Raw genomic sequence first — 16574 nt, forward strand, 5'->3', positions numbered from 1 at the left:
CCGGTCGCAGGTTCGAATCCTGCCTCGGGCATGGATGTGTGTGATGTCCTTAGGTTACTTAGGTTTAATTAGTTCTAAGTTCTAGGCGACTGATGACCTCAGAAGTTAAGTCGCATTGTGCTCGGAGCCATTTGAACCATATTATTGTGGTTTATCTGCTGCGACTGTGTCGCAATTCGAAAAATGTGTTGTTAGTGACCACAATTTACGCTTCCACAACTAGTATTTTCATCCCAGGTTTTAGTTGTTTAGGCATTAGGTCTTGGTTTAAGTCATATTTTTGTGTCTAATGTTCTGTCTCCTAATGCAGCGGACACCTTCAGACGCTATAAACGTAAGGACATGGTTACTGTTTCTTTTTTTTTTTTTTTTTTTTTATTTCAAACAAGTTCGGTGAGACGAGCTGTTTATAAATTGCCATGCAATGGTCGGGTTCTGACGTCACCCGAGCGCTGCCCCAGACTGCAGAGTGTAGCAATAGTGTGTTACGGAGCTATTACTGCAGAATAGTTGGTGCCATCTGCTCTGTTTAGCACAAAAGCTCACAACATTTCATACTTTCAAGTGCTCTTCTATTCTGTTGAAGGTTTTTTGTGTATCTGAATCTTTATGCTCTCTATGTGTATCCTAAGATGGTATGACAAAACTACAGTATTAAAAATCGAAATTGTTGGTTCCCTGGTCGCAGAGGGTGATCTGCTATTGCTGACTTGTCAGTGTTGCTCAGACGCTGGTGTGACTCTCAGTCTCTCGCAGAGGCCGGAGGACGTCGCTACCCGACTGTTACACCGTTACTTGTAAACAGTTCAACTAGCTTAGCTTGTCTGAGGTAAATGCAATCATGCAGCGTTTGAAGATGTCAGCGAACGAAACTTCAGGCACTGAAATAAGTCTTCAAAGAAATCAAATGTGTGTGAAATGTTACGGGGCTTAACTGCGAAGGTCATCAGTCCCAAAGCTTACACACTACTTAAACTAAATTATCCTAAGGACAAACACACACACCCATGCCCGAGGGAGGACTCGAACCTCCGCCAGGACCAGCCACACAGTCCATGACTGCAGCGCCTTAGACCGCTCGGCTAATAAATAAGTCTTGGACCATGCATTTAAAATCGCGTGGATGTAAATACGAGCCGTGAAAGCCCGCATTGTATGATATAACAGCACACTTGTCGCGTCATAAAATTAAATCACACTGGACTATGTCAAAATCGTCGCTTTCAGTCCTTGAAACAACAAATTGCACACAACATCCACCACCAGCCATGTTGACTTCGCGATCTGCGGACAACAGCAGTGTCTACTTGACGGTTCTCCTGGTTCAAATGGCTCTGAGCACTATGCGACTTAACTTCTGAGGTCATCAGTCGCCTAGAACTTAGAACTAATTAAACCTAACTAACCTAAGGACACCGCACACATCCATGCCCGAGGCAGGATTCGAACCTGCGACCGTAGCGGTCACGCGATTCCAGACTGAAGCGCCTTTAACCGCACGGCCACACCGGCCGGCGGTTCTCCTGGTATCCGGCCGTAGTTGTGAACTGCTCTATTCTATATTATGTGTCTACTTGTTGATTTTCCTGGTATCCAGCTACAGTTGTGAACTGGTCTATTTTGTATTATGACGCTACTAAAATGTTGATAGTGCTTTCAGTCGTTTTAATGTACGGCTTGAGTGCTGACAACCTGCTGACGAGAGCGTTGTCTTTGCAAACTAGTCTCTGAATTGTGTTAAGCACGATTATAGTCTTTCAGTTGTTACTGATCTATTGTTGAACATCGCCCAGAAATTAGCGTTACTATTTCATACCACACATTCCAGAGACACAGTTCTCATATTTTGGGAAAGGCGTGTAAATCACACTCTAGTGTTCAGTCTGCAGTACTGTGAACGAAGCTCATGTATTTCCAGGGAAAGGAAATGGATCCAGAACATAACTTTACACAGACAGAAAAATGTAATGAGGGGCCAGCAGGGCACTCTCCTTCTCTGAACAAGGGGAAAAACAGAGATTCACTCTCAGATGTTAAACATTTTTTTAACATATGAATGTTTCAGTGCTTAATGCGCCGTTATCAGGTCTACAGTTCTTGGCTACGAATAGCACGTCAGTATTGGCTGTATTTGATATCTGCTGCTGGTGCTGCTGCTGTTGCTGATGATGATGATGTGGTGAAGCTGATATGCATTGAAACTTGTCATATGTTAATAAAAATACTTTGCTATCGACGCAGAAATCTCTTATGCTACAACAGTATTGCGATCGCTACAACCCCACGACGATGTCACCACTTTAAATAAGTTTACTGTTTGTATGCTGGCACAGGTCCGCTGTTTGGTACACTTCAGAACTCACACAACGCTACTACGGCGCAGGTTGATTTCAGTGTGCACCAGGACTTCAGACATGAATCTAAAATAAATAAAAGTTGTTCCGTAACTTTATAGACTGGTGAATTTTGTGTATCCCAAGTGTTTCAAAGTATTCGTTCGAGAATAGTATTCAACTCTTAAACTTCACCTCGAAAATACACTGGTGTGCAAAACTTAGGGTCACTGCCAAGTCAGGTGACTCGATGAATGTTGGACCACAGATGGAAAGAACTGCTACAGTATAGTACAGAAGGTAACTTAAAGAATTAGGCGACTAAACGAACAGAAATTACACTTTCAATAAAGACAGTATCTACAATCAAATCACGTGTCATGGTGTTTCCCTGAACATTACAAATGGTGAGACGTGGTTCTTAATAGCCTGTGTGAGCAGTACAGACAACAGTGCATCGTCACTACGTGCTGCTGTGATGGCCTCGAGGTTGAAACGTTCTTGTAGTAGGGTGACACCTGTTGGATGATCGCTGGTGTATGTGAACGTGCTGAAATGTCTCTCCATCACATCTCACACGTGTTCGATGGCATTTATGTTGGGAAATGAACAGGCAAGTCCATTCTTTGAATAGCTTCTCGTTCCAAAAACTCCTCCACATGCGCTGCCCGATGCGGTCGCCCATTATCATCCAAAAAAATGAAGACGGGACGGAATACACACCTGAGAAAACGCCCATGGACCACAAGCAGTGTGTCACAATAACTTCGACCCGTGAGTGCACCGTGTCCAAAGATCACGTTCGACAATGTTCCTGGTTGCATTACGGCTTTCCATTTCTGGCGATATGTGGGTGGTCTGACATTGCCGACCATGATCGTTTTGGTGGCCCAGAAGTGTGGGAAGGCATGATGTTACATGGGCGTTCAGACCTCCAAATCTTTGAACACGTCACACGTATCGATCAACTTTATTGCAAACACTGCATTCCTTCCCAATTTGCGTCTTTTGAGGGATGAGTTCGGCACTGACTTCATTTTCATGGATGACAATGCGCGACCGCATGGAACAGCGCAGGGGAGCTGTTGAAGCGGGAGTATATTCCAGGAATCTACTGGCCTTCTCGTTCCACCGACTTAAATGCTATCGAGCACTTGTGGGAAGTGTTCGACAGATATATTGCAGCACGTCTAATGCACCAACAACCGTCCAACAGTTACAAGTCGCTCTGGTTGAGGAATGGAACGCCCTACGACAAGAACACGTTGCAGAGCAGGCACTATGTGTGATCACACACCCTATTAAGAACTACGTCCGTCTTTTGTAATGTCCAGCAGGCCATCATAAATTGCGGTGTCTTCATGGTAATTATTGTCTTTGAGTAAAACTGTCATTTCTGTTCGTCGCATTGCGTATTTCTTTCAGTCGCGTAAGCTACTATACTATAGCAGTTGTTTCTGTATTTGGTCCAAGTTTCATCACGCTCTGTTACTTGGTAATGTTACATCACGCGAAAGTTGCTTTCGTCCTGACGTTTTGCACACTAATGTATTATTAAGATAAAGACGAAAGTTTGATTAATGATCTTGAACGAACGCTCCGAAAAGCTTAAGAGGTACAAAATTTTGTCTCACAACTATACCAAATATCGCCTTTCGGCAACTATTTCCCAAAAAAGGCTCCAGTCCCGGAGCAACACAGAGTTTTAAGGTCTTCACTGCTCTGATAATTTGTCGATGAATAGTTGTTCCACTTGTCGCGCGTCATTGCAATTACCGAAATGATTTATTCAGATTAGGCTTGGTCTTCTATTACTGCAAAGAGCAACTATGGCCTTTGTTAAAGACCACATATCTTCATTTTCAACTTCTGTAGTCCTCTCGTCCTGAATTGCGTATGATATTACGGCATAATTATTCCTTTGCGACCATCTAATTATAACTTAATAAAAAATTGTGTTTTATTCAGGTGTTATTACACGGTCACAAACAAATAATTACCGACGTAACGTAATACGACATATTTTGTTGTGAAAACTGAAAGTGCTGATGTCTTCTTCCTCGTCTTTTCTCACACATTTGGATTTTGCTTCCTCTTGTTATATCCAGCTATTGCATATGAATATTTTCTTTTCTGGTCTAGCCACTTGTTTCTTGATCATCATAATGATCTGTTCCACTACTGGTAAGAAGTACATTTTTATTTTATGTGTTTTCTTGTTTTCATTCTTGTGTTATTATCTCCAGTCATTATCACATTCATTTATCTGTTCGTTTACAGTTACACATTTACAGAGTGACTTACATAAAACAATATGAGGAATTATTTCAATATTCTTTCCAGTTCTTAGACATTCCCATGTGTTCATCAGAATTTCATGTTTGACTTGTCTCTGGTCGTTTCTATCCATCCATATAAGAAACAATAGCTGTGCACTGCTGACCAATTTTCTGATTTCATTCTGATATGATTACTATAGGTATCCTGTAACAGAGAGTGCGGTTGTCAGACCAGTCTTCCGTCAGTTTTCCTTTATGATTTTTTAAAATCTTCCTTATTTTCCTTGTGAGACGACCCAGAGTCTTTTCATATATTCATTAATTTACTTCTATTATCTGCGGCATTCGGTTCAGAACTACGTTTTCACAACCCTTCGAATATCCTCACTATGAAAGTCTGTTCTTGTTTCCCGTAACACGGAACTAAGAAAGTCTTCCTTCCGCTGCCAGTGATGTTACTGGCACTGTGTGGTTTCCTTCCGTCAAGATATTATTTAACTTAGTATGCGTTTTGTTCCCGCAATACTTTCTTTTAGCTCTTGAAATTTTCTAGATTTTGATGTATGCTTTACACGTCATCTTCTTGATCTTTCTTTTTTTTCATATGTTATTACCATCTTCTTTATATATTTGTTATTTCTCTCTTATTCCCATTTTCATGATAATTAGATTACACATTCAACAAAAAAATTGTCATTGTGTCACGTACAGTTCTGAGACATGTGAAAAACGTGTGTTTTAATAAGAATTATCTCAATAAAGATGGAGCTAATAAAGATAAGCATTTCAATTCATTTTAATAGTTTCCTTACCACTGTATACCAGCAGTGATATTTAATGGCAATTGCAAAACGACATAGTACAGTACCATGATTTGTGTCCATTCGTTTTAAGTCTCGGTTAAGTTATATTTTATCGAAATCTTACTTTTAACTCATTAAAAGATTTTTAGATGGCCTTTATAGTAACTAGCGACCTCTAGCTTCAATCTGCGAGTATGTTAATATTTTAAGATTACTCAGTCGTGTAGTAACTTAATATGTCAATTGCAAAAGCGTTTAAGAACATAATGCTTGTAATACCTTGTAGTTCTCAAGTGTACCTGCAGGTTTCAGCCTTATACATTTTCCATGTTGTTATGAAGGGGTCTCAACAATTAAATCTGCATGACTTTCTGAATATAAATCAGTGTCATCAATAAATGACAAGTTAGAGGGTCTCTGATTACTGATGCAGGCAAAAGGATTGTACCGAGGAGACCTCTTTACACAGAAATTTTAATGATTTTTCCTTCCACAGAAGTGCATGTTTTACAAAATAACTGAATTACTTACTTATTATGCTGTTCCCAAAATATGAGAACTGTGATCAGATGGTTTTTTGTACAAGCGCCATTTCTCAAGTACACTGTAGGTACTATCAGCTACAAACATCGCAAATGAACGTAGTAAGTTGTCTAATTAATGTCTGACCAAATAATGCTACATATGAGTATATTTTTAACATAATTGTGTAACAGAAATTGACCTGATATGGCACTGAAGCTAACGTATTAATATCACCAGAGTATGTAAGACTGAGAATGTTAGAGTATTGTAACTAAGTATCTTTACCCAGATAACAAACAACTGGTTGTCCTTATGTATGTAAATAATGCTGTCTATCTACTAACACTTTTGGAACCTATATACAGGGAAAATAATGAAGAAACAGAACAAAACTGAAGTCATATGGATTAAAGGGAAAGGTATTCTGAAACTATAGGAGAAACTGGTACAATAAAGTTGTTTTGTGACACGTTTAATGAATGAAATTTTACATGTATTTATGAGACAAGTATCAAGTTTTCGACTCTCTACAGTTATGCACTGCGCTGAAGTTGTTACTGGTGTTGGACAGTTGGGACTGGAGTTCAAAACATTCTCTTCGCTCCTATACTGTATCGTTAAAGGAGAAATGAAAAGCAGATGATGTACTGTTTGTTAAACAGTGCAGAGTAGATACAGAGAGCTATAGATGGCGAGTGATAATGGTAGTGTTGGAGAGAGTGGGACTAGTGTAGGTTTTCTTCGAGAGGTATAAGCTTTTGTTGTTTCACTTGAGTTTAGCTGCATGGCCACTGCACCCGCTTGTTTGTGTTTTAGTTTTATTTTGCACAGTTGTTTCACCTTTCTCACCATCTTAATTAGCCTTCCCTTAGCTTCCTTGGAAATAATGTTTTGTACACTCCATCTAGCATTCTTCTTAGAGGTTACCGTAAGTAAACTTTTAAAGTATATATATATACTTTTGAATGTTCCGTTAAAACGGGTGACTATTTGTGTCTTTCGTTTTGCACACTGTAGAATCCATTTTGTCAAGTAAGCGATCCCAGGAGCAACTACCGCAGCAGGAGCCGCCGCTGGTGCAACCGCCTCCACTGCAGCAGCTGCAGCAGCAGTTACAGCAGCAACAACAGCAGCAACAGCAACAACAGCAACCCCAACTGCTGCAGCAGCAGCCGCAGCAACCGCAACCGCAGCAGCAACAACAGCAAAAGTCAGTGGAACAGCAGCACAGGGAGCAGCACCTGCAAAGGTTGCACCTACAGCTGCAGCAGCTGCTGCTGCAGTACCAACAGCAACAGCAGCAACAGCAGCAGCAACAGCAGCAACAGCAGAAGCAGCAGCAGCTGCAGCAAACGCCCAAAAAGCCGCAGACTGGTCGGCCGCAGCAGAAACCAGTGCGGCAGTTGCTGCAGCAACCGAACGGGCGCCAAACCACCCCGCGGGTGCAAGATGGCCGCCAGTCGGCCACCTGGCGGCCGGAGGCTCAACAAGCTAAAGGCAAACCGCCTTCCGCCGCGGGCGCCGCGCAGCGGCAGGAGACGGAACTGCAGCGCTTACTGCAGCACCTCAAGCTGGAAATGTCTGTGGAGGAGCTACACGCCAAACTGCGTGAGATTCTGGAGAAACGAGGTAGACCAAAACTGTTTCTTCGTAATGCTTGTAGCCTGTTTGACTCCCCTCCTTTGTCCCTCCGAAACCACGTTCCCATGATTAACTTTCGTCGAAAAAGGGAGTAGATTGTACTTGTAACAAGCATGTGACATCGATGTTGCATGGAGCGCAAATAGCTGTACTGTAAAAGTAATTCCTACCCTTATCTATGATTACTTTTGTAACTACCTAGTAATTCCATAACCTGTTATTTACAGCCTGGGTCGTAAATATGTTTTCTTCCTGACATTTCGAAAGACCCACTCGTCCAAATTCTAGTGTTCATCAAATTAATAGTAACGCCTCCACTTCTTTCGGTTCATTCATTGTAGTCAAGATAACATCCTGTAAGTGCTTATATTTCCCTATTTAAAGTAGCAAACTTGCTTTCAATTGGCAAATGTTCGCAGCAGTTTCTCCATTATTTTGAAATATTGATGAGTACATTTCCTAAAAGCTTCTTTTTTTGAATTGGTATTCATTCTTTCATCTAAAATTGGCTCGATAGATAGAAATACTGAATATTCACTTATATCTATCTCTAAGGATTATCTCAATAGACATTGGTAACATTACCTAACAGTCCTTTCTTTAACGCCCTCTTCCTTCCCTTATCGCTAAAACTTTCTGTACTATATTCTTTGTATTGTTCTTCGAGAGTACGTTATAATTTTAATGCAATTGTTGTATTAGTTAGGCCGCCTTTCAGTTTACTTTTAGCTAAATGTAGTTATTATATTAGAAAAAGTAAGCGTAGCTTGCACGCCATGTAGAGGTACATGTATCTTGTTTAATTTTATCTTTCGAAAGTGATCTATCGCAAAAAAGGAACATAATAGTAAAATGGTTTGTACTTTTGAGGAAGTGTAAGCATATTCGGTTATAATTGCGGGCCAAAGTAATTCATCTGCAGAAAATGTAGATAACACCCGTAAACTGAAAATGTGTGCTAAATGAGGTGGCGTAAGGCATTTCAGCTAGTGGCGAATACGCTCTGAACCTCCTACGGCCTTGTGGCACAGCCCGACATGCGACGTGGAACGAACAAAGCGACAGTACTCTGATGCTAAGCAAGGCCACGTATGGGGAGAGTTGGAACTTGATATTTCTCTCAAGCCATGTTCGACACAACCCTTTTATCTTTCTACACTGACCATTTCGCTTTATCACAAAATTTTAATTGTTGCAGAGTTTGCTGAAAGTCTTCCTGGATCCACGCAGCGCAGCCCGTATCCATCTAGAAGGCGTAAGTACATACATGCATTTTTGAGCTTGTTTCTTCACGGCACAAAACTGAATTTTATGCATTTTTTCAGGGGACGTTAATACCATATATATTTGGAAGAATGCTGCCTTGTAATTATTTATCACAACCAATTTCGGTCTTTGACGTTCCTTCAGGCAAACTGCACAACGACAAAAAGGAAGACAACGTACTGTATAATCGAAGAGGAACGCAAGGTCCTATGAAACCAACAGATAATTTATGAAAGAACACAATCACAGCATCACATGTCATACATGTCGTCACGTCCGAAGAACGATTTATAGTCAAAAATTGTATAACAATTATCTCAAGATAGCAGTAGCTAGGCAGTGTGGCTCAATCGGTGGCAAACGATAAACTGACTCTCAAGCACACAGGAAACGACCTGGGGAGTTCAACAAACGAAAGGCTATACAGACCAGAGACTACAATTGTGATAGTAACACAGTGACATACTTGCCTACACTATGTCATACAAGGTAAATATTATTTAAACCGACAGACTCTGGGAGGCTGCACAGGACACAAAACAAATATTTCTCCAATGTCATAATTTCCCATTAGTGTTATCTAATCCGGTAGAAGGAGTATTCACTCTTCATTTGTAATAACTGGTTTGTGGTTGTAACGGTTCCTGTTGTACTGGTAGAAAGCTTACTTCACTCTTTAGTATTAATAACTGTTTCACTTTCATATTTATTTGTATGTCTTGATCCACCACGGTAGTTGTTTACTAATGGAGCGAGACACCTAGAGTGAGTACACTGTTATAGTTAATGCTTACTACATAGTGATGGAGTCTTCACCATCCACAGTTCACATATGTGGAGTGAGTTTAATCCACCTACCACATTTACTGGTCCTTGTCACATGCATTGCTACGTGAATGTGTGGGCAGGTTTTGTTGAACTGTTTAACTGGGCCCCATCTGCTGCCTAGGCCATTAACTGACAGTCATCATTATAGTTTTCTCGGCAGAGCATTTACACAGTTGATGGATGACGTACAACTCGCTCCAAGGCAGAGGTTCCGGCACGTTTCAATCGTCCAGTGTGTCGATTCTTGAACCAGCTTCCATAAAAGTGTATTGGCAGAGGGGGTCCTGTACCACGGTCCACTCGTTCCCCTGATATGATCCATCTGGACTTTTTTGAGTGGAGAGAGCTGCTCAACCTTGTTTACAAAACCCCTGCTAAATCAAAATAGAATCTGGTTGCCCGGATAGTAACAGTAACAGGAGAAATTAAGGACACCTCTGCAGCCTTTGACGGTGTCAGACGGAACGTGACTCGCCAGTGTAACCTTTGTTTACAATGCAATGGAGGCATTTTTGAACCACTTCTGTAATTGACGCGTCCACAGCTCGTGGTTGTGCGGTAGCGTTCTCGCTTCCCACGCACGGGTTCCCGGGTTCGATTCCCGGCGGGGTCAGGGATTTTCTCTGCCTCGTGATGACTGGGTGTTGTGTGATGTCCTTAGGTTGGTTAGGTTTAAGTAGTTCTAAGTTCTATGGGACTGATGACCATAGCTGTTAAGTCCCATAGTGCTCAGAGCCATTTGAACCATTTTTTTGTAATTGACGTAACAGTGTTGTGTTGATGGCGTTGTCTCTTGGTAATACAGAAGCACAAATCGTTTGTGCTCCTATTTGTGTACTGTAAGTACAATCTGGTGACCTCGTAAAATGGTGCCTCACAGAGAAACACATAACAAAAATGTTTTCAGTGTCCCAGAAACATCCCAGATTTTATTATTCTAATTAATTTTCGTCAAAAGGAAAAATTCTGCCAATTTAAAAATCCTCACAGGAAAATATGACATTGGAAAAAATTATTTGTTTTGGTAACCAGTGCAATCTCCCAGAGTTTGTCCGTTTAAATAATTTTCACCCTGTATAATAATGCAGAAATATGGCTGTGAGATGGCGATGTTTAACGAAGAGTATAATCACTGTGGCTTTCCTTTTTTTCCCAGCGGTTTCGGACTGTATCAAAATATATCTACGAGTTGCACATGACAAAAACCTAGTGCATAAATTACAAAATAACTTTCTAACAAACGTAGTGGTCAATACAAGGGATAAGGTAAACGCTGACACCAATTAACCTAGTTATACCTCATAATTGAAAATGTATTACTATCGAAATGAGTGAGAAGTACAACATGTAGGCTCAAAATTACATGCCATGTAATTAATTAAAACCATTATCTAATAATTCACGAAAATAAAAAGTATAAATTAATTAAATAAATAAATCTTCATTTTTTCATGTGATGAAAATGGTTCCTGCCTTCCCTCTAGTGCTTCCCATTGTTTTCCATACTCTTTTCGTAATTCTGTCTGTACACATTCTGATCACCTATCCCTAAAATCTTGCCCATTTCGTCTGATTTCTCCTGATACTGTCCCCATGCTCCGCTATAGTTTTTCGTGGGAATCCATCTCACAACACCTATTTTACGGTCCCATATTTAATTCAGTGTTTTTCCACCCTTCTTTCTCTAGTTGTTATGCACTGTATGTTCTCAGCCATATATAGTGCCGCAATTCTCTCCGTTGCCTTGGAGTATCTGTTCTTTGCATTTTTAGATGTATTCTTTTTATTATATACCTGTAGCCAAACAAAACGTTGACTTAATTTTCTTCGTAGTGTCTATCATTTCCTCGTTGGTCTCGTTTCTTCCTTTCATACAGAGTGATCCAGCTGCTCCTGCCGATATCGTTTTTTGTCACCTCGCAATGTTATACCTTGTCTCCATAAACCACGTGTGAGAGTTTTTGATATTCTCTCTTACGCTACGCGAAAGCTATTAGTGCGAGAGAAAAAAAATGAGCAAGACCTTTTTGTAGGACATTTAGTGAGTTAGATTTTGTGCTGGGATGAGTTTCCGCTGGAGGCAAAGGTTTTCGAATTGTTCAAGAACAACGTACAAAAGCAACCTTCAAACGTCCCTCCAGCTCGTAGCATTCCCCCTTACCACTGTACAAAAATTTTAGACTACACGAATTATTCCCATTACTCGACGTTTTTTGGTCTCTACTGACTGGGCTTTTACACCACCAGTAAACCCAGTCATTTCGTTAACATTATTAATTAAAGATGCCGGTGAGGATAACGAAAGAAAAAGGAGTTTTGTAAAAGTTAACCTAAAACTAATTACGTCGACAATCTGATTCAGACTTAACCCTTCAAACACAGTAGTTACGTCGTCAGAAGACCTGGCGAGTGCAATGGTGTAATTGTTAATTTTATGCTATTGAAATTCACAAAACTGATACGTAAAATTCACACAAACGTCAGGTTTACAGTTTGCAAGGACTCAGCATATCCGGTGGAGTTAAAATGGTTCAAATGGCTCTAAGCACTATGGGACTTAAGATCTGAAGCCATCAGTCCCCTAGGCTTAAAACTAAGTAAATCTAACTAACCTAAGGACGTCACACACCTCCATGTTCGAGGCAGGATTCGAACCTGCGACCGTAGCAGCAGCGCGGTTCCGGACTGAAGCCCCCTAGAACCGCTCGGCCACAGCGGCCAGCGCCGGTGGAGTAATAAGGCCAGTCAATGAAGACCAAAAAAGATCGAATGTGGGAAATAATTCGTGCAGTCGCAAATTTTTGTAAGGTTGTAATAGGGAGTGCTATGAACAACGTACTAAAAATTCCGACCGGTAGGGGCTGAGTGTAGGAGTGTGGGTGCGTTTGACTGTAACTTTCGTACGTTTTTCTTGGATAACTCTAAAACTAAGGCCTCTAGCGCAAACGTATCCCAGTACAAAATTTAACGTAGTTAAATTTTTTACAAAAGCTCCCGTTCGTTGTTTCTTTAGGACTAATTGTTCGCGCGTAGCAAACGAGAGAATATGAAAATCTCACACGTGGTTTTTGAAGGCAAGATATAATACTGCGGGGTTGCTTAAAAGGATATCGGTAAGGCTAGCTGAGTCACTCTGTACATGCTCTCAGGTATTTAAATTTTTCTACTATATGCAGGCTGACTTCTGCTGTTTTCAGTCCTCAGTGGTATTCGGAATCTTTCTCTTGCTCTAAACGATCCTTGGTCCTACTCTTTTGGCTACCGTGCCTAGGTTATCGATTTGTTACTTTGCATCTTCTTCCGTCTCACTTATTAACGCTATATCGTTCGCAGAGAAGAAGTAGGCCACTTGGACCCTGTTGCCTTTTTGTCATATTTGGTATTCCCATTTTCTCGTTTACTGCTCTCCACTGCCTGATAACTTCGTTCACCGCTATGGTGAGTAAAATTGGTTACAATCCATCTCGCTTTTTGACAACAGTGTTGATCTCAAACTCTTCCGTTAGTACTCCTCTGAATCTTACTCTGGGCTTTTGCGTCTCTGAGAATTTCCGTTACTATTTCTCGTGTAGTTGCTGTCTAATCATCTGTTCTTCGGGAGCGTTTTAACAAACCGTCAATGGAGTCGTACGTCTTCGCGATGTCATAGAAGGTTACTACCATCTTTTTTATTATTTGAGGGTCTATTTCTATGAGCTGTATTAGGGTAAAGACATATATGTTTTCTATGCATCTTCTTCCCTTTTTAAAAACCGCTTGATAGTCTCCAACTTCACTTCCTTTACTTCATCGACAGTCAGTTGCTTTCCTGACTACAATGGTAGGTATTGCTGAAAGCAAGGAACTTTATTGAGAATTATCGTCAGAAGTACACCGAGAACATTTAATACTGGATATGTCAAAGCTGACTAAAAATATGCTTGACTGTCGGTAAACCTTACCTTTCCCCGGGTAATAGCGACGCTTTCAAAGTCGACAGAACACAGTTCAGTTCTGACAGGTTTCGCAGTAGAGTGTGATATCAGCTCGATTAATGCAACCGAAAAAATGTGGTTTGTGTCTTCCTCCTCACCACTTGCACACATTGTAGGTGGCGCAGCAACGATGCGGTGTGGACATTTCTCGAAGCAGCCCTGGCCGAAGTTCAGGCAGTGGGAGTTGTCAAGCTCCTTGAACATCACAGTTATAGTATTGATGACGCACTTGTAGCGATGGTACATTTGTCCATAAGCACTCTCCTACTTTAGGACATATCTTGCTATCCTTCGTTGCACACTTCCCTGGTTATAAGCTTAGTTCTTCATAGAAAAATAATTTCCATAGCCAGGCGTCTACTTCTTCGAACTCTTTCAAAAAACTCAACCAAGGAATCTATGGGTGATGTTGCGTTTCCCTAGATCGCGCTAACGAAAAACTTCGTGATGGCCGCTCGGAGGAAAATGTTGAGGATGGTTTCCTATGAACGTAAACCTCACCCAATCATGCTCCAGAATATAAAAATATGAAAACTAGTGCTCTCCCGACTGGTACCGACTGGATGCTCTCCAGTTTAATAGTTCCTGTGCTTCTTTCACCTTTTCAAAAGCTGTGTTATCCTTAGACGTTCTACTGCTTATACCCTAGGCATAACTTCATTTTCCTGTCACCAGACTTCGCAAGTACCTAAAACACTTTACTTGTGCTCTGGATTTTCGTTCCAAACGTCATTTTGAAGGAACCTTCAAGTTTATTGATTCTCATCCCTTTGGTCTTTTCTACATTTATCCTGCATTCTCACTTTCATGACCGTCTCAGTTACAAACTCCAGTTCCATCTTTTATTCAGCCAACACTCTTTGATCATTACTTTTCTTCTTCTACATCCTCTTCTTCTTCTCGCTTCTGTAGTCTATTTTTCTGTCTTGTTCCACTAGGTTTGTAGTAAGGAAGTGGTTTTGGATGTGTATTTTCATGCATTCTATCTGCGTGTTCCCATCTTCAGTTTCTGTTTCGATCTATTTTATTGTGCTATGAATCAACTTGTATTTAACTTCTTAATGTCATCATTTCGGAAGAGGACTTCTTTTGGATGAGAACCTGGACTTCAGATCTATAGACCACAGTAGGTACCTAGTAAAATTTTATGTTTTTCTAGATTTTTACAACATACTTCAATTGTTCCACAGACTGCGTTAATTTTGAGGATCTTGTTATAAATTTGACTGTCGACATTGCGTACTAACGAACAGCCGAGATAGTTGATTACCTATTCCACCTTTAGGGGAGAGCTGGACTAGGTAGCCAGGCTAAAGTATTCCTATTTTTTAAGCTGAGTAGCAACAGAAGGAAGTGCATAGAAAACATTAATTACAAATCCGCAACTATTGAAGTATGATGTGGAGTAGTTTAATCGCGTTAGGATCAAATTAAGTATGATAAACAATTAAATTTCTTCAAAGGGGCAGAATGGCCACTTGTCCGACATGAACCAGCAAAGTGGGCACTTAGCTACAAGTAAAAAATAAGGGATACAAAACTGTTTTAACAAAAAACGTAATATATGTACGAGGGTTGGAACTTAAATAATGGCAACTATTTATTCACAACAGATACAAAAGAGTTACATGTTTGAACCTGTTGCTGTCCTTCGAATTAGTCACCAGCGTTGTGTAGAACCCGTTGCTAACGATTTGGAAGAGTAGCATACCGTTAGCAGAGCCTGTTCTGTTGATGGTGCGAATGGAGCGGTCTACGGCCTCTCGAATCTCTGGAACAGTTCTGCAGCGAATGCCAAGAAGTGGTTCCCTCATCTTCGGAATCAAATCAAAGTCACAAAGTCCGGGGAGCATAGTGGATGGTACAGTACTTCCCAGTCCAGTCGACCGAACAGAGCAGCCACAGCTTGCACTGTATGCGCTCGCGCATTGTCGTGCAAAATGATGGGTGGGTTGCGCAGGAAGTATCGCCGCTTCTTTCGCAAAGCTGGTAGCAGGTGATGCTCCAAAAACGAACAGTGATACTGCGCATTTGATTCCGTAGATGAAGGAACCGTTTCGTGGCATTCGCTTCAGAACTCTTCCGGAGATTCTACAAGCAGTAGACCGCTCCATACGCACCATCGACAGAACAGGCTCTGCTAACGATATACTACGCCTTCCAAATCGCTGGCAACGGGTTATACACAACGTTGGTAACTACTTTGAAGGACAGTAACAGGTGCAAATATGTAACTCTTTTGTATCGGTTGTGAATAAATAGTTACCACTATTTAAGTTCCAACCCTCGTAGTCGTAAAGCATGATTCAAGTTTAATTATTTACACTTCTCACAAGTAAAGATCGAAGTGTGTTCCTCCTGTACAGAGATAGTGTGCCCAGAGGGAACACAATTGGCACTAAATCCATTGCTTTTCGCAGTACATGCACTCTCTGTCTTCGTCATTTTCGTCAAAAAAAGCACTTCCAGGGTTGAGTTTCCTGCTCTTCGCAATTTTCTTTTCATTGCCTTTCTTGTATTCAGCTGCTTTCAGTTTTTCTTTTTCTGCTCTTTCTTTATTTTCCACTATGAGGTCATTCTTGTAAGGACTTGCTATCAGTATCGCCACGGAACCCTTCTCTCGGAGCTGCATTTGCTTTCCCCCCCCCCCCCCCCCCCTACAGAAAGTGGCAAGAGGCCACCACCGAGATGGGCACCTTGTCCCCTTTGGCGCCATTACACAAAATCTGTATACCCCCTAATAGCATGTCAGTAACTGAAGAACGATTTTGGAGTCAAGATATAAAACTTCAAACTCAACTTCATTAAAAAGACATAAGACACATTCCCTATACACAATAAATAGACAATCTGTAGACTTACCTTACATAAAAACGTACAAAACATACACCGTCCTAACAGGCATTGAACGCCCAACGGTGCCGG

At 41.0% G+C, this 16574-nt stretch overlaps 1 protein-coding gene across 1 annotated transcript in view; it reads left to right on the top strand.

Moving 5' to 3' along the window:
- LOC124712377 overlaps positions 1-16574 on the top strand; it is a 395369-nt gene that overhangs the window by 276647 nt on the left and 102148 nt on the right. The window contains exons 7-8 of the mRNA XM_047242672.1: positions 6958-7569; positions 8780-8836. Of these exons, the coding sequence (XP_047098628.1) occupies positions 6958-7569; positions 8780-8836 (669 nt within the window). The remainder of the gene's footprint in view (positions 1-6957; positions 7570-8779; positions 8837-16574) is intronic.

Source organism: Schistocerca piceifrons, chromosome 8 (assembly GCF_021461385.2).
Source record: "Schistocerca piceifrons isolate TAMUIC-IGC-003096 chromosome 8, iqSchPice1.1, whole genome shotgun sequence".
NCBI lineage: Eukaryota > Metazoa > Arthropoda > Insecta > Orthoptera > Acrididae > Schistocerca > Schistocerca piceifrons.